This window comes from Belonocnema kinseyi, chromosome 4 (assembly GCF_010883055.1).
Source record: "Belonocnema kinseyi isolate 2016_QV_RU_SX_M_011 chromosome 4, B_treatae_v1, whole genome shotgun sequence".
NCBI classification, from domain to species: Eukaryota; Metazoa; Arthropoda; class Insecta; order Hymenoptera; family Cynipidae; genus Belonocnema; species Belonocnema kinseyi.
The window spans coordinates 35,577,334-35,603,198 of NC_046660.1; the positions used below are offsets into that span (position 1 = coordinate 35,577,334).

General features: G+C 29.9%; 1 protein-coding gene across 1 annotated transcript in view; it reads left to right on the plus strand.

Moving 5' to 3' along the window:
- Window positions 1-461: 461 nt before the first annotated feature.
- The window catches only part of LOC117170513 (tachykinin-like peptides receptor 99D), a 108,933-nt gene continuing 83,529 nt past the window's right edge, over window positions 462-25,865 (plus strand). Inside the window, exons 1-2 of the mRNA XM_033357286.1 lie at window positions 462-522; window positions 20,837-20,987. Of these exons, the coding sequence (XP_033213177.1) occupies window positions 20,853-20,987 (135 nt within the window). The 5' untranslated portion in view covers window positions 462-522; window positions 20,837-20,852. The remainder of the gene's footprint in view (window positions 523-20,836; window positions 20,988-25,865) is intronic.

Here is a 25,865-nt window from a genome sequence, read left to right on the forward strand (position 1 = left end):
ACAATTTCAAATTAAAAAAAAAATTTTAGTTGGAAATATCTGCTTATCGAATTTAGCCTTCATTTTGGGAAACTTAAGAAGTATATCAAAGGCTGACGTGATTGGACAAATCCTTCAAAAGTCAGCGTGGCTACAACATTCAGGTAAGCATACATACAGACATACAGACAGACATACACATAGTATTATTCAAAACAAGAAAAGGTCATGTTTCTTGGCAATAAACGGGCTTAAATTCCGCTTTATCTATATTTTAATGTATGATTTTTCATATTGAGTTATAATTGCATTTTTACTCTTTTTTTTAACATACAACATGTATCAAAGTAGATAATAGAAAGTAACACAACGAGTTTATCGCGAGCGTCGCGTATCGTTGCATGTAGCCAACTATCTATCGAAAGAGCAGACATAATTTTTCCTTTCGTATTGTGCGTGACTAATCGAGCGTGTATTCTCTATCTCGACAATTTTTAATGAGAATTTATAAAAACTGTGCCTGTGCATTCATCGAATTTCCGGGTAATATCAAATTTCATCAAAGTGGTATTGTATTTTTAACTAAAATAAAACAATCGAATATAGTGTATAGTAATAAAATAAAAAATTTCATCAAAGAAGAAATAGAGGAGATGAGAATAAATAAAATGAGCTATTAACAAGATTGATTACTAATTAGTAGATTGAAAATATGGTAATTTTCCACTTACTTATTATTCCTAATGAAAGCATATTGTTGATTCAAATGAGCCATTTTAGCTGCTCGCCACAATTTCATTATCATGATTTTAATTTATAGGATCGTGAAAAGAAGCTGAGGAAACCGAGCATTCTGGTGGTAATGGATTCGAATTGGCTTAGCGTAAATTAAATTGAGTTCTTGAAGCGAAGATCTTGAAATGCAAGTCGGATCTCAAAGCTTAGTAGATGGGAATCTTTAAATCTGAGTTTTAACGTAGCTTCGACCATTTCATTTTCTCTCTGATTAATTACCGCCTTTCCGACGAATAAAATATCTTTCACATTTTACCTTTTACGAAACAAAACGGGAACGAATCTTTAATTTTGAGCACTGGAAAATAGTCGGGAATTTCTCATAATTGTTACCAGCCATACGTGTTAAAATCTCGAAGATCATTTTATATTTAAGATTTTAAAGTTGATGTTTTGTTTAACAATTAATTTTTTTAAACCTTCAACATAATAATTACATAATTCACCTCAATTTATATAAATTATTACTAATAATTGGCATATTAAAGTTATAATTTAAGGCTCGGATGCAATAGGGGTATATAAAAAAACATTTCCAAATTATGATGTCTGCATCAGTAAAAGGACGCCCTAAAGTGCAATCCCTGAGAATTTCAATTAAAAATTTATAAAACTGACTAAAAAAGCTATAACTTTTTTCTGCGTAAGAAAATATTAGGGATACTCTAAATGCTTCGCAGATTAACAGAAAAAACGCTTTTTGAAAAAAGTGATTCGAATTTCATTTGATCTTCGAATAAAAACTTTGACCCATTTCCAGTCATTTTGGGGATATAAGCGTATAATTTTACCAAAAGAGAGCACAAATTTGGTACAAAATTCACCTATTTTGTCTCAAAACTTATCGGTTTTGTGGAACATTCATCTTGTTGGATAGAAAATCGGTCCTTATCGGAAGAAAATTGATATTTTGGTAGAAGATTTGTCTTTTTTAAATTAAAGTGGATTCTTTTTCATTGAAAATACTACAACTATACTTTTGCATAAGATTTCATTTCCTTTAGTTAGAAAATCTACTATTTAGCAGAAAATTTATTTGGTTGAAAATGCATTTTCAGTTAGTTGATTTTCACGTTCAATGAAATTTAAACAATCGAACTCTAAAGCCAAAAAAATTTTTATTTGAAGTAATAAAAACTGCACTGCAAATTAAAGCACTTAAAGTAGAACTCTTAAATTTTAAACTCTTTAAACTAAAGTTTAAAAGTTAATTAATTAAAAAATATTTGTATTTAAATGCTCGATAATTTACAAGTGTAAAATGGAAGCTACTAACACCTTTTAACTAAACAATTTTAAATTAAATATAGCTAATCTGCAAACTTAAAAATGAATACTTTTCTAAATTACAAAGATTAAAGATTCAGTTTCAGTTCTAAAAATATAAATCCACGTTATTTTCAATGCCCTATATTGAAGAATTAATCAATAAAATTTAAAAAATGTTTAAATAATATCATTTTACTCAATTTTAGGCTACAAACATTAGAAAGGCAAATAATTTTTATTTTAAAAAGTATAAAAATTCTTGAAGGGCTTCAAAATTTTATTTCAAAATCTTAAAACATTTACATGTTGTTTTAAATTTTTTCAAATTTTTTCAGAAATTCGAAACATGCTTTAAAATGATTGAGATTTTTCTTAAAATTCTTCCTAAATTATTTTAAAATCCTGCCAAATAAAAAAATCCTTAAAATCTACCACCTTTATTTTTAATAATTTTGTAAATCTTTCTAAATCTTTTTGAATATTCTCTTCAAAGTAATTTTATCAAATAAAAAATTATTTGTAATTTTTCTTGGAAAAGTTTTTTATTCTTTCATAGTCTTTCAATATCCTTGAAAAGCTTTTAAACTTTTTGTTCGAAATCTGCCAAAATCTATCTGATTTTAAATTAGGCCGTAGACTATTTGCACCGAAATATAAGTACGAATAACCGGATTTTTTCGGTACACGTAGACACTTCGTGTAAATTATTTGAAATTATTTCAAATTTTCAATTAGATTAATTAATTTTTTGTTTAGTTTTGAATATTCAATTTATAATTATTGATTTCAAAAAACAGTCAGCTATTTCTAAATATTAAGTAATTGTTCTTCTTAATTAAAAAACTTCAAATTAAATGGTTTGTAAATGGAATATTTTAGACTGAAATTATATTTGAAATTTAATAAAAGCTTTGAATCATGAATATATTATTATGAAGTTATTTTAAAATTGGAAATAGTTTATAAAGTTTCAATTGGCGCTTACATATGTTTAACTTATAAGATTTCCATTTGAAACAGTTTCATTTTTGACGTTAAAGTCTGAAAATTCTAAAATTTTGAACAGAATCCAAATAGGCTTGTAAAGTCAATTATTATTATTCACTTTTTAAATTTTAAAGTAGAAATTTACTTTTAAAAATCATTAATTAATTTATGTTTACATTTTATCAAGCAAAAATGTTTTTTTTTTAATAAAAAATCTTTGATTTTAAAGCTTTCAATTTTTAATTTGTTTAAGTCTTTAAAAATGCATTTTTAAAATCTTTAAATTAAAATGTACACTTAAAAATTAAAAATTGAAAATTTTTTAAATGAAAGATTTTCGAATTCTATATTGAATGATATTATTTAAAAAAATAAAAATTTAACTAATTTTAGAAAAAGGTTTTAAATCAAAATTGGACAGATTTTTTCCTCAAAAAATTGATAAAATCTCCGGTCAAAAAATAAATTTACTGTAATTTCCCAGTTTTTCCAGGCATCAAAAAATTTTTGGTCATTGCTGATCACTTTTGGCCTGTTCTGCATCTCCTTTATTTGAAAACATTTGGCTAAAAATTACATTATTTTGTTAAAAATCAACACATATTGTAAAAAAGTAATCTTTTTCAGTTGAAAGTTCCACGATCTTGTTGAAAAGTCATATTTCTTGATTAAAAATTATCGTTTTTGTTAAAAATTCTTCTTTTCTGGTTTAACAGTCAACTGTTTTCTGAAACATTCGACTTTTTATTATCTTTTTTCGTTAAAAAATTCTACCGTTTGTTTAAAAATTTCATTCTTTTTTTTAAAATTATAATTATTTTCTTTGAAATTAATCTTTTTGGTTATAATTCAACTGTTTTGTCGAATTTTCTTTCTTTTTTGTAGAAAATTCTGTGATTTGAATTGAATATTCATCTTTTGAAATGGAAATTATGTTGTTTGGTTTAAATTCACCCATCTTGGTTGATTCTTGGTCGAAAATGAAACTGTATGGTTAAAACTTCAACATTTTTCCTCAAAATTCGTCTCTTGTTTAAAAGTTATACTATTTGTTTTTCATTTCTACTGATTTGTAAAAAAATAACCTTTTTTGGTTGAAAATAACTTTTTTTGGAAATTTATAATTTCAAGTTTGAAAGACAAATATTTTTTAAAACACTTGACCTTATAGCTAGAAAACTTAACATTTTTGCTGAAAGTGTATCCTCTTTTATGAAAATTCCACTATTCTATTGAAAAGTCAATCTATTTCTACTTGAATTCTTAGAAATATGGTACATAGAGTAATGTTATTTAAAAGAATTTATTTTTATATTATTCCCCAATTTTCTTGAAAAGCCACCTAAGGGTTACATGACTTCCATTCCTTACCATCTTTCCGTTTATATCTATATTTTTTTACAGTCTTATCCTTTCTACATATTCAATTATTTACAACTATTTACATAAAGTCTTATATCTAGTTTCTCATTTCTATTTCCTGCGATAACACAATTTAGGACTTATTAGCATACGAGTTAGTGATCGAACGAAAGCGAGAGTGCAAGCGAGAGAGAGAGAGAGAGAGCAGGAGAACACAAAAGCATCTTAGCCTACTTAACTTTTACCTTACCATTACTCACAATTTTTACGCTTCTAATCTAAGCGACTTCCGTTTCCTTTTTCTTTCACTTTTTATACCTCCATTTACCTTTTTTCACGTGCATTCTTTCATTCTCTCTCATTCACTCCTCTAGCACAGCGATTCCCAATTTTTTTCGGTCTTTCTGGGGAGCGGTAGGGCTGCCATCCTCAAATTTTTTCATAATACTTAAACCCAAGGGGGGGGGGGCACTTGACAGCTGTGATGCGGGGATGTGCTGGCCTGTCGCGCTCGATCTTCCCATTATAAGAAAATTAGAGCCGAACAGGAAAAATGGAAAATTTAGATAAATATTCATTAGCGATTTTTACTAGGCAGCGTTAGATTTTCTGGTCCATGACGAGAACATTAGAAAAAGATAGAAAGAAATCGGTTACTAACTTAAAAAGTTATTGCACTTTTGTTACGCTGCAAAGTAGTTCAGTAATGTATTTTCTTGGACAAATTTAGTGAAAATATTAATTGATTTTTATGAACTTTTTTTTCCATATTTCTAAAATTAGATCACGAAATTGATTCAGCTCATTTAAATTTAATTGTTTCATATCTTCATAACTTCAATTATTGTAACAGGTCTGAATCTCAGAACAATGAACGGCATTCATTCTAGGTAAAAAAAAATAGTCCCATGCTCACAGCGGGGACCCTGCCTTGGAGCTTACCGAGCTACCCGGCCCGAGGCGGCATCCCCCTACCGCCGGGTAGCCACCCTACCCAGGGTAGCAGTTTGGGAGTCGCTGCTCTAGCACCCTCCAAATCCTTCCTCCATTCCTCTCCTAATCCATTTTCCCCTAGAATCGGAACCAGATTTTCTTGCCAGCTTCCTTTATATTCCATTCCTCTCCTACATCCTTCACATACATGTTCCCATGTTTCCTCCTCACACTCACATATTCTACACTTTCTTTTCTCTTCTTTTTCCCAGTACATCCCCTCCCTTACCTCGTTTCCCAATCTAAATCTTGCTATTCTGGTCCACCTTCTCTCTGCCCATCCCTTTTCTAAATACTTTGGCACCCCTTCCTTTTTTATCATCTCATACCATTTATTGTATTTTGATTCCTCAATCGCCCTCACCTTTCTACTAATTGTCTTTCCCTTTTTCTTTCCCTTTCTTACAATTCTTCATAGTTTACTCCAGTCCCGCCTTCTATTTCTCTATCATTAAAAAACTCCCTCCTTTCTTCTTCCCATATCGATAATTCAATCGCCCTCCCTCTCCTCTCTTCTACTCCCATCAAACACTTTCTCGCCAACTCCCCTCCCTTTCCCTCTCTCAGCTTCGTCTCAAATTTCCATCCCCTTTTTCCCGCTGTAATACTTAACTTATCCCTCTGCGCTTCTTCTCTCCCCATATATCCTGGCATCCTCCAGTCTGCTACTAGTGTCCACCTTATATACCTTTCTTGTCAACTCTCAATATCTTTCCTTTCTTTCCATCCCCATATCTCTGCTCCATACCCAAATAGCGGCCATACCAGCGTATCAAATAACCACATTCACCTTCTCCAATTTTTTTTAACCTTTTTCGTATTCCCCATATCTGTTTTATTGCCCCTGCTGCTTTTTTTTATCCATTCTCTTATAAGAGCTGTATGATCTCCATTTGTTTGCAAGATGCATCCCAAATATTTATACTCTTTGACTTATTGTAACTTTATTCCTTTCCATCTGCCTGTCCATTCTTTTTTCCTTCCCCCTCCTTTTCTAAACCTCATTATCTTTGTCTTTTCCACATTTACATTCAGCTTTTTCGATCTAAGTATTTCTCCAATCCTGTAATTAATCCCTCCATCCCTTCTTCATCCACTCCCATCAACACTATGTCGTCTGCGTATGCCAGTGTATATATCTTTTCCTTTCCTTTCGTAATTCCTCCCCAACCCTTTCTCCTCATTTTTTCTTCTAAGTCTGATATTAATAAATTAAATAAAAGTAGGCTCACAGGACATCCTTGTCTCACACCTCTCATCAACCAGAAACTATCTCCTACTTGCTCTCCGACCTTTAACCTGCTTTTTGTCTTTCTAAAAATTTCTGATACTCTCTTTATTAATCCCTCTCGTATACCCCTTTTTATCAAACGCCGCCTTTAAGTCCACGAACATTTCTATCATTGCCCCTTTTTCCCTTTTAATTCTCTTATTTACTAGATACTTCAGAACATATATGTTGTCCATCACCCCCATTCCTTTTCTCAACCCTATCTGATTCGGTCACTCTATCTATATTTTCTTCGACTTCTATCTTCAATCTCTCCAACAAAATAGTTGCATATACTTTATACAGTGTTGGCATCAGCGTCACCCCCTATAATCTTTAATCTTCTCTCCCTTGCCTTCCCTTACTATTGGTATAACTACTCCTTCTTTCCATAACTCTGGCCACTCCTCTCCTCTCAATACTCTATTACATATTATCCATGTCTATTCCTCTAGTTCCTCCCCTCCATATTTCCATACTTCATTTGGAATCTCATCTATACCAGGTGCCTTTCCATCCTTCATTATTTCTTAAACCTTAACTATTTCTTCCCTTAAAATGTCGTCGTCCTCATCTCTTTCTCTACCATATTTTCCTCGCTTCATAACTTTTTTCTCTACTCCTCCTAGCAAGTCCAAAAAATATTTCTTCCATTTTATCATTTCAATATCTTGGTTTACTCTTTTTTTATTTTTTTCTATTAACTACCTTCTATACCTCTTCTTCCTTCCTAGCCTTCTTCGCCTCTTCCTCAAACCTTTTATTCTCTTTCTTTTGATAACACAACTCAGTATACTCTTTCTTTTTTTTCCTATATTCTTCCCCATTACTTTTTTCTTTTCTCCATTTACTTAAATCCTTTCTGACCTCCTTTTTTTCTCTTTGCAGTCCTCATCCCACCCACTTCTATTCCCCTTTTTACTAACTTCATTTTTGTTTGTGCGCTCTAATCCTATTTTTATTTCTCTTATCATTTTTCCCATCTCCTCGTTCACATTTCCCTCTTCCATTTTGATATTTCTTATTTTTTCTCTAAACTGTTCTTTTCCTTACCTTGACCAATCCACTTTCCCTACACTTTTTACATTTGCTCTCCTTTTACTCATATTGCTATTGCTTTTTTGTCCCTCTAATGTCACTATTAAGGGAAAGTGATCCGAATCAATATATTCACCTACCTCTAGTTTCTTAACCTTCTCTCTTAACTCATCATCCACTATCACATAATCAATTACCGTTCCCCTTTCACTTCCTGAGCATGTATATTCTCTTTTTTCATCCCCTTCTATATTTCTGTTTAAGATATACTATCCCAACTCCTCCAAATTCTACAACAACTTTTTTCTCTCCCTATTTAGTACCTTATATTTGAATTTTCTTCCTCTCTCTTCTCCCCATTCCCTTCCTCCTCTGCTACCTGCTCTCGCATTGAAATCCCCACCGTTCACATAAATCCACACTGCCTTCCACTTCTCTCCCCCCATCATTGCCTCTTCTACTATTAATCCTTCTTTTTGTTCTTTCCTGTCTTTCTTATCTTTCCCTGTTATACATTCATTCCTTACTCCCATCACCATTCCTCCCATTGCTCTGCTCTTTTTATTCTTCCTCTTTGCATTTTGCACTTACCATTTGTAACCTCTTGGTAACCTTCCCCTTACTCTTTCCCATCCCTTTTCGTCTAGCCACGTCTCCATCATTATGACTACATCCCATTGTGTCAAATTTCTCATAAACTTCCTATCCTTTCTCTCCAATCTTGCTATATTCCAGTAAAAAATCTTCCATTTTTACCTGCTTTCGTTTCTCATATTTTTTTCCTTCTTACTATTTCTTATTATCCTATCTCCCGTTCGTTCCTCTTCTAGTTTCCTTGCACCTCATTTTTTACTATCTGTTCCCTTTCTTCATCCCAATCCCACCATACTCCATCTATCTGTATTCTCCCATACTTAACCCATGTTTTCTCTCCCTTTTTTCTTTCCTCTTCCGCTATTTTCCTTAATTTATACCACATAATAAGCTCTTCTTTGTCATCACCTCCCTGCCATCACCTTCCCCTCTAATCTTATACTCTTTATCACTATATTTAATTTTCTTTCTTCCCTCTCTTTCCTTTCTATTCTTTGTTCTATATTTCTCAGCCTTTCTATCTCCTTATTCCCACTCTCGCCCCACCACTGTCTCCGTTCGAGTTTTCAAGTTTCTTCATCCTACCTTGCATCTCCTCTACCTTTTTATTATTATTATACTTCCTGCTTCTCTAGTTTTTGCTCTAATGACTGCATCCTCTTTTCTAATTTTCCCCTGATTTCTTCCCATTTTTTTATTTCTTTCTTAACTTCAGCCATTTCCCGCCTAATTTCCGTCTTTAATTCCTCTCCTCTTTTCTCCTGCTTTTCTTCATAAATCCCCATTACCTCTATCATCACTTCTTGAATTTCCTTTAGTCTTTCCTCTTTCATCGAAACTTCACTTTCATCTCTGCTACCGTCAGCCCCCTTACTAATATCACTCTTTCCTACCAAACTCTGCTTTTCCGGCGGCGATGTAAACATTTTCTGATATTTTATGCTCGCACCGATATCTTCCTTCTCTTCACTGCTTTCCCTCTCCCCTCTCTTCCTTTTGATAAATGCTTCTTTTGAACCTACGCTTTTTGCTCTTAATCTCTCCTTTTCTATAGTTTTCTTATATTTCCCCCTTGCCTTCCTTTCCATGATATCCTCTTTCGGCGTACTGAATCCTTCCTGCTCTAAGTCTGTTTCTTCCGCGGAGATACTTGCTCTGCTAGCCATTAATCAAATTCAAACTTTCCCGCCTTCTATACTTCCCTGTCTCTATCTACCTTCGCTGTCTGGTACCTGTCTCGCCTTTCTTTGTCGTTACCCAACCCTGCTACTGCCAATCCGATCAACTCAGCCCTCCCAACCTGTCACAATCTCCAAACAAACTTCCACACAAATCTGTCTCAATCGTCCAAAATATCTACCTCCGCTTTTCAGTCTCACAATCCCTCAATTAATCTTTCACATCCACACCCTTCTACACACTTCCACCATCCACTCACATTAAATTTCACCACAATATCAGAAAAACTCAGCATCAACAATTCCCACTACTTTACACTTTCATGCCGGAAACGGAAGTCCTATTGGATAATTATTATAAACGCTTGAAAGTCATGTGAGAAAAACTTAATTTTTGACTGAAGGACCGAGAAACAGCGGGGATTTTTTTCTGAATTTTGAGCGACCACCCTGAATCTTGCATATTTCATAAATACAAAAATTGGTTGCATAATATACAATAAATTTCATTTTTATTAAAAAATATACGATATAGATTAAACATCTTTATCGTTATACAGTTTTACAGATTTTTATGCAGTATACAATTTGCGAATAAAAATTCTTCTGCAGACGTTTTCCTTTAACATTATTATTGAGTGACACGAAGTTTTATAAAGTTTTGTAACATGCGTGGAAACTTTAAATGTTTCCTCCTTTGCATTTGTAATGCAAGTAAACTAAAACAAGAACTGAAGTTGGTATAGCTTATAAGTTCTGTCGCATAAGTGAAATATAAATGTCTTTATTGTCCACCTGCTCTTCATTTATTAAACTTACTCTAAAGAATAGGAAGCACTTAAAATTCTACTTATTTCCAAATTAAAAAACAGTTGTAGGGTTGAGAAGCTAAAACTAAAGATTTATTTTATTATTTTTTTAAGTTTTTTCAAAGAGATCCATCTTAACAGTAAAACATTTTCGATTTTTAATTTTAATATTTCAGTTTTCGAATTTCAGTACCCTTTCAAACCACAATTTTAGAAATTTTGTATATAACAATAAATAAAATAACATTATTTTATTTGTAGATTTTTAAATACAGTCTGTTTTAAATAATTTAATGTGCTCGGTATTCTATGTTGATTTGTTTAAATTGAAATAAACAACATTTCAGATTCGAAAATTCGATTAGCAAATTTTTGAGACCTAAATAAGTTTTTATAAGAACCAAAATCACCCAAATTTAGGCAAGCAATCATTCAAATACTTCTATTAAGCCTGTTACAAATGGGTGAACAAAAATGGCGAAATCTATGAAGCACTCAAAACTTATTGACGACCGACGATAAATTCATTTTGAGGTTTTAAAGATTCACTTTCTTCAATGTTTTTTTCGAAAAAAAATTCAGTAAATGCTAAAAAATGAGAGTAAAGTGGTGTAGCAACGACGTGAGGTGTCTTGGCGGGAATTTTATTAAAAAGGAAAAATGTATTTTGTGCTTTTCTTTATTTAATTGTTTGCTAACAATTCCAAATTATTGGAGAATGCTAACTGGAATTTTAATGAGCAATAAAGTTCTCCTTAGAATAAAGAACTTGGCCTCGGAATGGGAAAAGTATGGCAAATGATAAAAGGATGCCGCTGTAAACTCGCTGATAACAATCGGAAATGGTGCATAACGTAGAATCGTATAAATACGGTAAGTATTGTACTCAACACTAATATTACTTGCATTCCCAGAATCTAAAACGCCCTCATAAAGGCACACTCATAAACCTGTTCTATACAGCGAGAACAAGGTTTAAAATATTTATCTTATTTATACGATTCTACGTAATGCGCCATTTCCATATGTTTTTTGTATTTTACAAAACAACCAGATATGTAAATACTTCAATAAATAATTTTAAATGAATTTGCAAAATTATTAACGATTAGCAGCGAGTTCACAGCAGCGCATTCTTCAATCACTTGCCGGACTTTTCCTATTCCGAGACCGAGAAATTTATTTTTCTTTCGAATTGCATTGATGCTGTTACATTCGCCAATCATTATGATTTGTCAATAAACAATTTAAAAAGAGAAAATGACAGATTGCATTTTTCATTCTAATTTAAAATTCCCGCCAAAACAGATGCGACTTTTACCGAGAGTGCATTTCCGCAGTACCAACAAGTACGTTTGAGCTTAGCGCCAGCAGCTGGCAGTAGGCTTCCAGCGCATGTCGCGTTGTTGCTACGGCACTTTACTCTCATTTTTTAGCAGTTACCAGACTTTTTGCGATAGAAACCAAATACCCCCCCCCCCCCATACTGCCACCGCGAAACTCCGCCTGGGAAGTAGAAAATCTTCAAAGTGCATTTTTAAAACCTGAAAACTGAATTATCGTCTGTCTTTGGTAAGCTACAGTGCATCATAGATTTCGCATTTTTTGTGCACCCCGTCTCAACAGCTTTAAAAAATAGACATCGATGTAATAAACTAAAGTTCGATGGTAAATTTGTAGTAAATTTGTGGCAAACTTAGGAAAGTTGTAATTCTTTCCCAACCCCAAATTAATTTTTTTAACTTCCCTGTTCGTTCTAAAAAGCTGTAAATTTAGCGTTTTATGAAACTTACTATGCAAAAGCTGGACAAAATTGCCTCAAAGTAATAAAGTGTAAAGCTTCGGTGGTCCAAACACCAAAATTTATCGATTTAAACAAAATTGATTTTATATATGTAGGTATTTTCAGTCGCTGATTTCAAATTTGATATTAAAATTTAGAAATTCAAACTGCTCATTGTGTGCTGTAGTAAATTTGAACAAAAAAAAATATGAGAAATTTTCGGATTTTTACCCAACCGAAAATTTTACAGTTTTATAAAAAATCCCGCTTGGTCCTAAGGGAACGTCCACATGTACGAGATGAAATGGAATTGGACATAAACGTTAATTGAAAAATGAGTAATGAATTTTTTTTTGTGGACACCACTATGTGAATATTGTTAATTAATTTCTATAGATATTTTTTTTCTTCATTTGAGAACATTGTTTTGTACTTTTTCTGATAATAATTTTAACGATATTTCTATTTTTGCGAAAAGTGACCCTGTAAGAATACCTACAGTTAAATAATAACTTAATAAATACTCAAATAATGCATATTTTAGACTTCACACTCTTTCCCCTGTTAATAATTCAGATATTTGGTAAAAAATGTAACTATTTTATTTAAAGTTTTTTTTTTAATTCGTCTACTTTGTTAAAACTGAGCCTTTTGTGGTTAAATTCTACTTCTTGAATATCCGAATTTTTTGTTGGAAATTATTTTTTACACAGAAAATTTAGCGATTCCATTTCTGGGTAAAATCTTATATTTTTTAGTTGAAAATTCATGTTTCTTTATTGAAAAATATCTTTCTTGTTTAAATTATTCATCACGTCGAAAAAGTAAAAACACCTCTCAATTCGTCTCGGAAAAATCTCGATGTGCATTTTTTTTTTTTGTTTAAACAATTTTTTAAACAATTACGCTATTTGTTATTTTTCTACAATTGTTATAATCATATACTCATTGGACAGATAATTGGCATGTATTTCTTTAAGTAAGGTCACCTTTAATATTCAAAAGGGGACTGTGTTTGCTGTAAATCCATAAATTATTATCATTCTATTCTTATGGTTAATGAGTGGAAAAACCACCTGTCAAACAGTCTGGCAAGATGTATCCCAATATATATCCGAAAGGATCTTCAATCACAATAGATATATTTCAGAATATTAGAAAAATATAAACATTGGATAGATTTTGAGAATTGTAAAGTGTATATAGACTGCTGGGTAGTCATAAATAATATAATACGAATTAGATAATAAAAATTTGGGCTACCTAGCATGGGAATTAGACGTTCCCCCTCCCCCAGGCGCCCGATGAGTTACCTGTCTTTTTGTTACCTTTCAGCGCCTCAGACGATTGGGCGTGTATACTTAAGATCCATTGTTACTACTTCCGCATTGAACTTGTTGTACATTTTGTCTGTAAATTACTCTAATTTCGAAAACTTAAAATTTAAATCTATTCTGTTTTTAAACTAAATTATAGTCCATTTCAACTAAAGGAGATACATTGTCAACCAAAAATTGAATAGTTTAATTTTCAGTTAATCAAATTAATGTTTAACCAGAGTTAAAATTTCAACCAAAAGTAATGAAATATGCAAATGAAAGAGTTACATTTGTATTTAAAAGAAAGCAATTTTACTAACAAATGTTACTTTTTTTAACAAATTAATGCATTTTTAACTAAAATAATGAATTTTTAACTGGAATAATTGAATTTCCAAGCTATTAGGTTATTTTTTAACTTAAATGACGAAATATTTAACTAGAATAAGTGAATTTTTGACCAAAGAGATGAATTTGTAACTCTGTATTATTTAACTGGAATAGATCCATTATAAACTAAACAAATTCAATTTTCACAAAATAGTTTAACTTTTTACTGGAATAGTTTAATTTTAAACCAAAAATAGGGAATTTGAAGCAAGAAGATTAATTTTGAAACAAAAAGATAATGAAATTGAATAGTTAAATTTTCAGCTAATCAAAGTAATGTCAAAAAAAAGATAAATTTTTAATTAAAATAATCCAAAATCAAGCAAAATAAAGGATTTGCAACTAAAATAATGAATCTTCAATCCCAATGTCTCAATTTTAAAACAAAGAGATGAATTTTTAAGAGAAAAAGATGATTTGCTCACCAAAGATTTAATAGTAAAATTTCAATTAATAAAATGAGTTCCCAACGAAAGAGTTACATTTGTAATATAAATTTTTTACCAAGTGATTCTTTATATTGAATATTTATATTTTTAACCAAAAAGATAAATTTTTTACCAAGATAGTTAATTTCTACAAAAAAGAACAACAATTTTGAAATGTGAAAGCTTTGTTTGTCCCGTTCCTACACAATTTTTGCCTACACAAATTATATTGTACACGAGTACACTGATTATATTTCTCCTACATAAGACTTTTTCTAGGAAAAAACTTTTTCTACACAGATCATTTTCTACACAGAATGTAATATTGCCTAATAGTTTTATTTTTTTCCCACACAAAATATTGTCTAAACAAAATATTTCCTACACAGAATTTAATACGCTTATATTTTTCTTTCACAAAATTTATTCTACACAGAATATTTCATGCACAAAATTTAATATTGCTTGATACTTTTATTTTTTTCCTTAACAAAATATTTTCTATGCAGAATAAAATAGTCACATTTTATTCTCAAGATAGTCTCTACATAACTTATTCAAAAAAGTACATACAATATTTTTTACAAAAAGTAGATCCCACACAAGATGAAATAAATATAGTTTTAATTGAAATCTTGTTTCTGCAACATAGCAAATATTCTGAGTTAACGCACACATGAATATTCTACACACAAGCATTAAGTATGAAACTTTTCCTACATAAAACATGTTTTTAATTATGTAGGAATAGTGTTGCTCTTAGTTCTTGTATGTACAACATGCCTGTTTATCTTCACTCTGAATATTTGCTATATAACAGTAACAAGATTTAAATCAGAACTAAAATCATTTCATCTTGTGTAGGATCTACTTTTTGTAAAGAATATTTTATGTACTCTTTAATATGTTATGCAGAATATATTTTGTGCAGAAAAATATTGGACATTATATTTTTAAGTAACAATTTTTAAAGACTATCTTGATAATAAAATATTACTATTTAATTCTGTGTAGGAAATCTTGTGTATAGAATAATTTAGTGTAAAATAAATATAATAGTATTAAATTCTGTGTAGGAAAAGTTTTGTGCAGGAAAAATCTGATCAATATAATTGTGTACAACAAATTTTTTGAAGAACAAAACAGTGTAGGAACAGTTCTAACTAGAACGCAAAAGTGCAATATATATTTCTAATTTTTTTGCATGAAACAAAAAATTATTAAAATTACTTGAAAATTTATGTGGTATGGATGAGAAAAGGATGCATAGGGAAATCGTCAACTAAAAATAATCTTCCTTTAAAATAATACGAATTTCAGTTTCAGTTAAAGGACTGTCACAAAGAATGTCACATGTCTGTGCCTACTAAAACTTTCTTCTAACAAAGAAATTGATCTTTTGTTTTTATAATGAATCTTCAACCAAAAAAATATTTTTTTTTAACTAAATACTTGGATTTTCAACACAAAAGATAAAATTTTGATCAAATGAATGAATTTCTATCAAAAAATATAAATATCTGATAAAACATTAAACAGTTACATTTACAGTATAAAAAATTACATTTCAATCAAAAACTATTGTTCTATTAAAAAAAATCATTTTTAATTGAAGAAAAGAAATTTCAATCAACAAGACGAATTAGTTGCCAAGAAGATTAATATTTTATAACAATTGCAGAAAAATAACAAATCGCGTAATTGTTTAGAAAATTGTTTAAACAAAAAAACAAGAAATGCACATCTAGATTTTTTCGAGAGGAATGCACTGGTGCACTTGGTTTTTCGATCGGATGCATACTTGGTTTATAACAATTGCAGAAAAATAACAAATAGCGTAATTGTTTAAAAAATTGTTTAAACAAAAAAACAAAAAATGCGCATCGAGATATTTCCGAGACGAGTCCACAGGTGTTTTTACTTTTTCAATGTGACTCTTCGTTTTTTTATTTTAATTACACAACTTTGAAATCCATATCTGTGGCAAACTTCAACGTCGTTATTTTTTGGACCTCGCTAGCGACCGGATGAAAAATCGAAAAATATTTTGTATGTATCAAATTATTCGTCCTTAAAACCCAAAGCGAGCATTGTTTTTCGGTTTTTATCAATTTCAAAAAATTACCCCTATTTAGGGGTTTATAAGACCACCAAAAAATAAAAAATAGGAAATAGCACTAATCATAAAATCATTTTTCATTGTATTTTTTCTACAAAATAAACCTTATAAAAGTAAAAGCACGTATTTTCTTCATTGATAAGAGGTTGATGTAAAAAATGATTGTATAATTAGTGGTATTTTCTATTTTTCAATTTTTCTGGGGTCTTCTCAACCCCTAAATAGGGGTAACTTGATACCTGTAACATATTTTTGTATTTTTTCAACAGGTTGCTAAGGAGGTCCAAAAAATAGGCGAACTTGGGCGTCACTCTTTGGTAGTTGATTTTCCAAAAACTAGTTGTTGGAAAAAGAGAGTGGTTCAGAACGTATCGGCGTCAATGCTAGCAACATATAATTTAATAACTACAACATTTTGGCTCACATAATTATTTTTTGTATATATTTTTTTACCGTCGAGTAATTTAATCTTCATTATGACTTTAGGAATACAATAGTAATTGCACTTTTCTGTTTCACCTCTCGTGACTACCCTTACTGTCTGACGTAAACAGCTGTTACTACTGTGGCCCATGCATGCGTGCAAAGCAGGTCACTGGCGTAATTCTGTACTTTGCTTCAAGTCTTACTTTTGCAATAAGAAAGCAGAATGAAATGTGAATTTACTTTTATTCGCATAGAGTCATCTGAAGTATTTCTCTCTGCAAAACAAACTCCACAGAATTTTCATAGAAATTGAAATACCTTGAGTCTGATTGTCTGAAACTCCATTTTCCTCTTGAACTTAACTACACATACTTGCTTCGTTTTATACATTTTATTACATATGGAGTGAAATGAGACAGTGAATTTTGTTTCAAAATATGTATGTTTTGGACTAACTCTTTCGAAAAAAACGAAAATAAGGACACTACTTTTTTACAATTATCTGCATGTGTCACTATTCCTTCACATTTATTTTTAAAATATTTTTGAATCTCTACGCCAATTGTTAAAATAATATGTCCGCCATCTCAAAGAATCACAACATACCGGAAAATGGAAAAAAGCTGATTAGGGACTGATCCCCTAAAAAGTTTTCAGTCAATAAAAAAAATTCATCCAAAATCTTTCAAAGCCAAAAAAGTGAGTTTTCTACCAAGCAGTTGAACTTTTAATCAAATAGATCAATCTTCAACAAGAAAGATGAATTTGCAACCCTGCAAATTAATTTTCTACTAAAAAGACGAAGTTTCAACAAAATACGTAACAAAACTAAACTATTATAATTTCTAATGAGAGGAATTAATTTGTAACAAAAAGAAACTAATTTTCTTACAAAACCGTTGAAATTTGTACTAAACTGTAAAATTTTCAAGCCAAAAAGACCAAATTTATTTAAAGCAGTTGAACTTTCAACCCGAGAATATAAATTTTCCAAAGAAAAATTTATCTTACAACCAACTTATTGAATTTAAATTTTCTGAAAAAAAATTAATTTGAAACAAAACAAAAAAACCGTATTTAACTGAAATTATAAATCTTCAAATAAAAAAATTCATTTTTGAGACAGTAGTTCAACATTCAACAGAAGAGTTTATATTTCAATAAAAACCTGTTTTAATCCAAAATAATCAGCTATATTTAAACAACAAAGATTAATTTTCAATAAAGTATTGAGTCCTTAACTAAAAAATATTGATTTTCAATCAAACAGTTGCAGTTTTAACCAAAAAAATTCTTTTTCTGCAAAAAAATACGATTTTTCAACAGAAAAAATAATTTTTTTAACCAAATATTTAAATTTTCTACCAAGCGGATGATTTTTGTGCTAAAAACATGAATTTTTCTAAAAAGCAATTGAATTTTAAACCCAAAAATGTTCATTATTAACAATAAGTTAATTTGTAACCGACACAGATTAATTTTTATCAGAAAGATGCAGCTTTCACAAAACAAGGTGAAATTTCTACAAACAGGACAAATATTCAAACCGCAAGAAGATCAATTTTCTACAAAAGAATACGAATTTTTAACAGACTGCATAAATTTTCAACTAAATATTTTGAACAATGAATATGAACTTAGTCTAAATTATATTTGATTAATCTTTAGATAACATTTTTGCTTGGCTTCAAAAAATATTTCACTAAATACTTTAATATTTTAACTAAAAAAAGATTTATTTTAAACAAAGAAGTAGTGTAGTTTTCATTAAGAAGAATTAGTTTTCAATAAAAAAGTTGATTTTCAACAACAAAACATTAATGTTGTACCAAATAGTGTAATATTATATTAAATTGTTGAAGTTTCATGATAAAAAGATAAATTTTCTTAAAAACAGTTAAATTTTCAACCTAACAATATAAATTTTCAGCAAAAAATTAATCTAGAACCAGCCACTTGAATACTTGGACAAAGATAAATTTGCAACAAAGTACATAATTTCAAACAAATCGTTCTAATTTATAGCTAAATATAGAAAATTTTGACACAAGAAAGTTCCATTTTCATCCCGAAAATGTGAATTTTCAACCGAAACAGATTCATTTCGAACCAGGCAGTAACATTTTTAAACAAAAAAAAAACGATATTTCTTCAGAAAGAGTCGAATTATCAAATCAAAAAGACGAATTTTTCGAATAAAATATATTCTTTTCTTACATTTATAACAAATTTGTTGAATTTTCAATAATTTTATTCAATTTGAAATAAAATAATAGAATTGAAAAAGGGGAACGACTAAATGATAAAATTTTAAATAAACATTGAAATTCATTCTTAAAACTTGAAGAAATGTTTTACTGTTTTTTTTTTAAATTTGTAACACAAACAATATTATTTTTATATTTAAAGTAATCCAGAGGCCTGAACACGTGAGTTTTGTTGATATTTTTTTCAGAATAGCAATTTTTGAAAATAGGTACGGTAAAATATGTTTTGTCATGTAATTCTAGTGCAAAAAAGCTGCAATTGATTTTATTTATAAATTTTATTTTTAGAGTTTTTACAGTATATTAAAGGCGGAATTTCATGAATACGGACAATTTGCAAAAGGCTTCTAAAATTTATATTTAAAATTGTTTCTTTCAATTTTGGATAAAAATAAATATGTGTATTCAGCCTAGAATTATGGGTGTTCAGGTATGAATTTTATAAAAATAAATTACAAATTACTTTCAAAAAGTTGTAAGAATATATTATCAATACCAAATTTTAAATACATGTTAATTGAACAGCAGGTTTTGATAAAGGTATTCATTAAAAATATATCGGAATTATTATGATAGAGGTTATATAAAATCACTTGCATTTTCCAAAATCTACAATAGATTGAAAATATTACACTGCGAACGATAACAATGCACATCTCGCCCCGGTTTTCCCTAAAATAAAAATGAATTGATTTCGCAGAATGAAGGGAAATCTTTTAATAATTTGTCTATAAATCAGGTTAATTATTGTCAAATTAAGAAATAATGAACGTCGCTCCTACTTTTTGCAATTATAAAAAGAATTAACGTGAGACTGAAAACGTCGATGGAAACTTTATCTCGATTATTCTTTATAAATTTTAAAAAGGAGGTCGCTTGTCAAAAGAAGAATTGTTCTACTATCGGAAATGTAAGTGGGATCAAAGCAAATTTTATCAGGGTTTGACCGTATATTACGTAAAGCTTTTCTGAAAGGTTAACGTAATTAATTAATTAAATTAAATTAAATAAATGATATAATTAAAATTAATTAATTAATTTGTAAAAAAGACTAAGGTAACAACACGCCCCTCCCCCACCACTCATTATTGTCACCTAATCTTTAGTAATCTGATTTTTTGCTATAATCACATTTTTTACTTTTTTTCCGGATTTTCTTAATGGCAAACTTATTTCAAATTAAAGAAAAATATCTCCAAGATCTGTTTTCGTTTTTTTTTTTTTTTTTTGACAGAAACTTATCGTTACTTATCTAAATTTCAAAAAATACAACTTCTAGTGCTGCTAATTTTTATTTTTATGAGTATTTTCATGTAATCATTTTTTTCAATTTCAACAAAATACTATAGTAGGGTGCTTTTTCGAATCCAACAGAACTATTTTCATTAAAAATACTCTGAAAAATAATGTAAATAAGTATACTATTGAAAAAATACAAATAAGGTTATTTTTATTGGTATTTGAAAAAAGAGTAACTTCATAAAAGATTATTTTTTCTAAAATATGTTTTTATATTATTACATTTTCAATCCATAGTAAAAAAATTGTTTAACTTTGCAAAGGTTCAATCCCCTTAGTGGTGGCCAAAAGTGTTATCTATATTATTTTATACCACTGTTCATCCTGAAAGGATAACTCAACTTTTACACATAATTCAAAAACCAATTTTAAAAAGAATAATTTTTTACTTCACCCTGCCCTCTTATTGTATAATTAATTTTTTCAATTATAAAATTTTATAAAATGTTACCTCTCTTTCCTCGAGTTATAATGACGAAATCATAACCCTATGTTAACATATTTTTATGTAAAAAAATATTTCTGTTACAGATACAGCGTATTTTTTATGATTTTGACGTATTTTCTGCCAATTGGTTCGATGACATACACATACGCGAGGGTCGGCTTAGAATTATGGGGTTCGCAAAGCATCGGGGAGGCGACACAAAGACAACTGGACAATATAAAAAGTAAAAGAAGGGTAAGTTTAAAAATATATATTTATATTTATTGATTCATTTTTTATTTATTTGTTCATAAATTATTTTTTCTTACAAAGCTACTAACTGAAAATAATTCAGCATTGCATTAAGTAATCCCTGTAGCTGTAAAATTTCATTTTCCAAATTTTTTGATTTCTCCCTGACTAATTTTTCATTTTCTATTATAGATGATACAAAAGAAATTAAAATTTATGAATGTATCATTTATTATTCCTCAATGCTGCCTGCCACACCCTAATTTACTTGAAAAAGTGACCTATTTAAACCGAGAAAGTAAAAAAGTGATTAATTCTTAATCGAAAATTTGGCTAATGTACATTAATAATGTGACTATTTTTTTTAATCTAAAAAATTCAATGGAATTTATGAAAGTTGCAAGTGACTTTTAACGAATTCAGAATAAATTTATAAGACTTCAAAGCAATACAAGTTATATTTGAGAGACTTTTAGTCACTTGAGAAATAATCTACAAAATTCAGTTGATTTCAATAAAATGGGAGTGTATTTAGAGGACTTTAACAAAAAGAAGCATTTGAAGAAACTCATCAAATTAGTAATCAATAAGTTTGATATGAGTCTAAGGTGAATTTAGGACTTCAGGATTGATTCAGCAAAAATTAAAAACGTATATATTAAAAATCCATTGAATTGAGTAGAATTGAATACATTTAAAAGAATTCAGTTGAATATAAAAAATTCAAGACAATTCCAAAGGATTCAAAAGGATACAAAAGAATTTAGGATAAACTAATAAGAATTCAGGGTGAATTGCGAATTAATTCACAGGATTTGCAAATAAACTTTCAAATATCTTCAAATCTTTGGAACCTTTACAAATTTTTGATGCTATGAAATCATTTGTAATCCCTTGAAACTTCTTAAAGCTTTTCAAAATTTCTTGTAATCTTTCAAAATAACCTAAAATATTTCATGTCCTTTGAAATCACCTTAAATTACTAAAATCAATTAAAATTTAAGAATACCCTAAAATCTTTCCAATATTTTCGAATCATATCAAATTATTGAATTAGATTTAAAATTCCTTGAAATCTTTCAAAATACTTCAAAATATTGCAAATTCTTTGAAATGTTTTGAATCACTTAAAACTTTTTAACGCTCTTGAGAATCCGTTGGAATCTTTTAAAATACCCTCAGATATTTCAAATCCTTAAAATCCCATTCCATTATTAAAATCTATTAAAATTTCCTTGAAATATTTTTAAATGCTGTAGAATGTTTTGAATCTTCTGTTATCTTTTGAAATCCTTCGAAACTTCTAAAAGGTCTTCAAAACACCTCGGAATTTTTTAAAACCCCATAAAATCTAAAAAGTACTGTGAAATCCTTCTCAATTATTGGAATATATTAAAAATTCCGTAAATCTTTTAAAATACCATAAAATATTGCAAATCCTTTAAAAATTTTTGAAATCCTTTGTAACTTCTGAAAGGTCTTCGAAATTCCTTGGAATTTTTAAAAACACTATAAAAATTGCCATTGCAAATCCTTTGAAATCTTTCGAAATCGCTTGAAGCAATTTAAAGCTCTTGAAAATTTAAAGGAATGTTTAAGAATACCATAAAATGTAGAAAACCCCGTGAAATCCTTTTAAACTATTGAAATCTATTAAAAATTCCTTGAACTCTATTGAAATATCCTTTTATTGAAAATTCTTTCAAATTTTTCAAAATCGCTTGAAACAATTTAAAGCACTTGGAAATTTCTTGAAATTTTTTTAAATACTGGAAAGTTTAGAAAATCCTGTGAAATTCTTTTAAATTATTCAAAGCCTATTAAAAATTCCTTGAAATATTTCCAAATACCCTGAATTATTGCAAATACTTCGAAATCTTCTGAAATTGCTCGTTTAAATTATTGAAATCGATTAAAAGTTTCTTGGACTGTTAAAAAATACCGTAAAACATTTGAAATCCTTTGCAATCTTTTGAACTTCCTTGAAACTTATTAGAACTCTAAAAGTTCCTTGGAATCTTTTAAAATATTTTAATATATTTCAAATCCTTTGAAATACATTTAAATTATTTAAATCTATTAAAAATTCCTTGGGGTGTTTCAAAATACTCAAAAATATTTCAAATCCTGGAACCCTTAAAAATCTTATAAAATATCTTGAAATATTTTTAAATATCCTAAACCCTTATCGTTTCTATGAAATCGTACTATATCTTTCTAAATTCCAGCAAGTTTTTTGAAATCCCCTATAAGTTTTTTCAAGTCCCTCGAGATCATTAACATTTTTGGAAATGCTTTAAAAAAATTTAATTTACAGAAAATCTCTTGGGGTCTTTTTGAATATCCTAAAATATTTGCAATCCTTTGAAACCTTTGAAATTCCTTAAAACTTTTTAATGTTTTTAAATACACATTGAAAGTTTCAAAAATATCTTACAATCTTAAATATCTTCTGCAATCACTTTATATTATTTCAATATATTCAAAGTTCCTTAGAATTTTTAAAGATAACATGAATATTTCAAATTCTTTAAAATCGTTTGAAATCCCTTTAAACTAAAGCTCTTTAAAGCTCCTTTGAATTGATATAAATAGCTCTCAAATATTTGAAACGAATCGAAGGAATTTCAAACATAGGTATAGACCTTAATTCAATAGTGGTTGAGAAAAGGGTTAATTGGTTAAAATAGAAGTGACTATAGTCATCTTTTCATTTTAAAAATTTACTTGTGTGATTTTATCTATAAATAAAGTGACTATAGTAACTTTATCTTTAAAAAAGTGATTTAGGAAAAAAGTTACTACTGGTGACTGTGTGGCGTCCCTGATAATTCTTGAAAGTTACTGAAAGTGCTTCTTACAGAAATTTCCTGACTTGCATCTTTTTTCAAAATTCTTGATTTCTCCCTGATTTCTAATTTTTGTATCTGCGGTCACCCTGATTATGAATAAGATACTCATTTTTGTTCTGTAATATTTTTCGCAAGCGTCATTCATTCCTAACCTTAAAATTTGTTTATCAAATACAAGTGACATTTGACGTGGGAAAAGAAACTCTATAAATGAGCTCAATTAATTAAATCTCACTCGCAATTTCCGTTCGTACTATAGCAGTTACGTATGCAAGACGAAGATAAGGAGAATCCATGTAGAGAATTCACGAGATGGATTCACTAGCTAACAGGATTCAGCCTTCCTGAGCCATCATCACATTTCAACAAGACTGACAAACTTTTCACTTTTTCGTTAAAGAACGTTTCTAATTTCATAATTTAAAAAATTAGTCAAATTCATAAAAAAATAGTCAAAAGGGGTTGTGTAGCCTATTAAAAGGTTAATTAAGTCGTTTAAATCTTTCTCCCCATACTTTCAGGTTCTTCCGCCTATATCCTTTCTCCTCTTGTAATTACCCTCCTCTCACTCTTTCCTTCCCCTTGATCCTTCCCTTCATTTCGTATCCCTTCCCCTACTTTTCCCTCCGCAACTTACGCTCTCCTTACTTCCGCCCTCCGCACTTCTCTTACTTTCCTGTGCTTCACCTATCACTTCCCTACTTCCTTACCTACCCTTACTGACCCTTCCTATCCCACCCTTTCTCTCCCCTCATTTCAGCTACTTCTCCATTCTTCACCTATCACTCCCCTCCTTTTTTATTTTCCCTCACGTATCCCCACTGTCCCCTCCTTCTCCTCGCCATACTTCATCTACTTTCCTGTCCTCTGCACATCACTTTTGATACTCTTCTAACCCTTCTTACTTGTCCTCTCTATTCCTTTCCTCTTCTTCCCGCACTTTATCTACTTCCCTTCCTTCACCCGTCACTCTCCTGCTTCCCCTTCTCTCACTTCTACTTCCTCGTTCTTCACCCATCACTCCCTCTACTCATCTACCTCCTCTTACTTATCATTCCTATCCCATCCTCCCTCTCTCTTCACTTTTGATACTTACCCGTCCTTTACCTATCACTCCCCTACTATTGTATCGCCCCTCGCGTATCTACCCAACCCCGTCGTTCCCCTCCCCACACTTAGTCTATTTTTGTGTCCTCCACACATCACTCCTTATACTCCCCTAGTCCCTCTTACTTATACTCTTCATCCCGTCCTTCCTCTGCCCTCACTTCATCTAGATCCCCGCCATTCACCTTTTATTCCCCTCCTTCCATACATCCTTTCATTTATCCTTGCTGCCCCGTCCTTTCTCTCCTTATACTTCATCTACCTACCAGACCTTCACCCATCACTCCTCCTACTTCCACTCCCTCACTTCACTTACTTTCCATCTCATCCTTTCCCTAGATCTGTAACGGATCTGCTAATTTCATTTCATGTGAGTTCACAATCTGTAATTCTGAACAGAAATGGAAGTTTTTTTTGTATAAATGATCTGTGTTGAATTTCTGAGAAGACTCTGATTCAATTTCAGAATTTCATTTTTCTGTTCCATTTAAAAAATCTTATTCTTTATCTATAAATAAATTACTTAAATAAGCTCGTTTTCAATTAGGATCATTTAAAACAGATTTGAGTAACATGAAAAATGTTGCCCAATTAATGCCCATTTTTTCTTGATAAATACCATTATAATGATGAAACTATACGATTTTAGTAGAAAATTATTTTTATCTGCAACGAATTGACGCACTGAATTATTTGCTTAAATCAATTTTTTATCAAAATAATGTGCAATTTTAAATAAAATAGTTATTTTCTATAACTCTTATCTTCAACAACTATGTTACACAACGAGCTTATGTTAGTAATTTTTTCAGGAATAAAGAACACAGGCCCACAAAAAAAACAAAAGTGTCTGTGCAATTGACCAGACCTATATATTCTTATGTATTTTTCGACGCTGAATCCGAATTTGCAATAAAAAAGT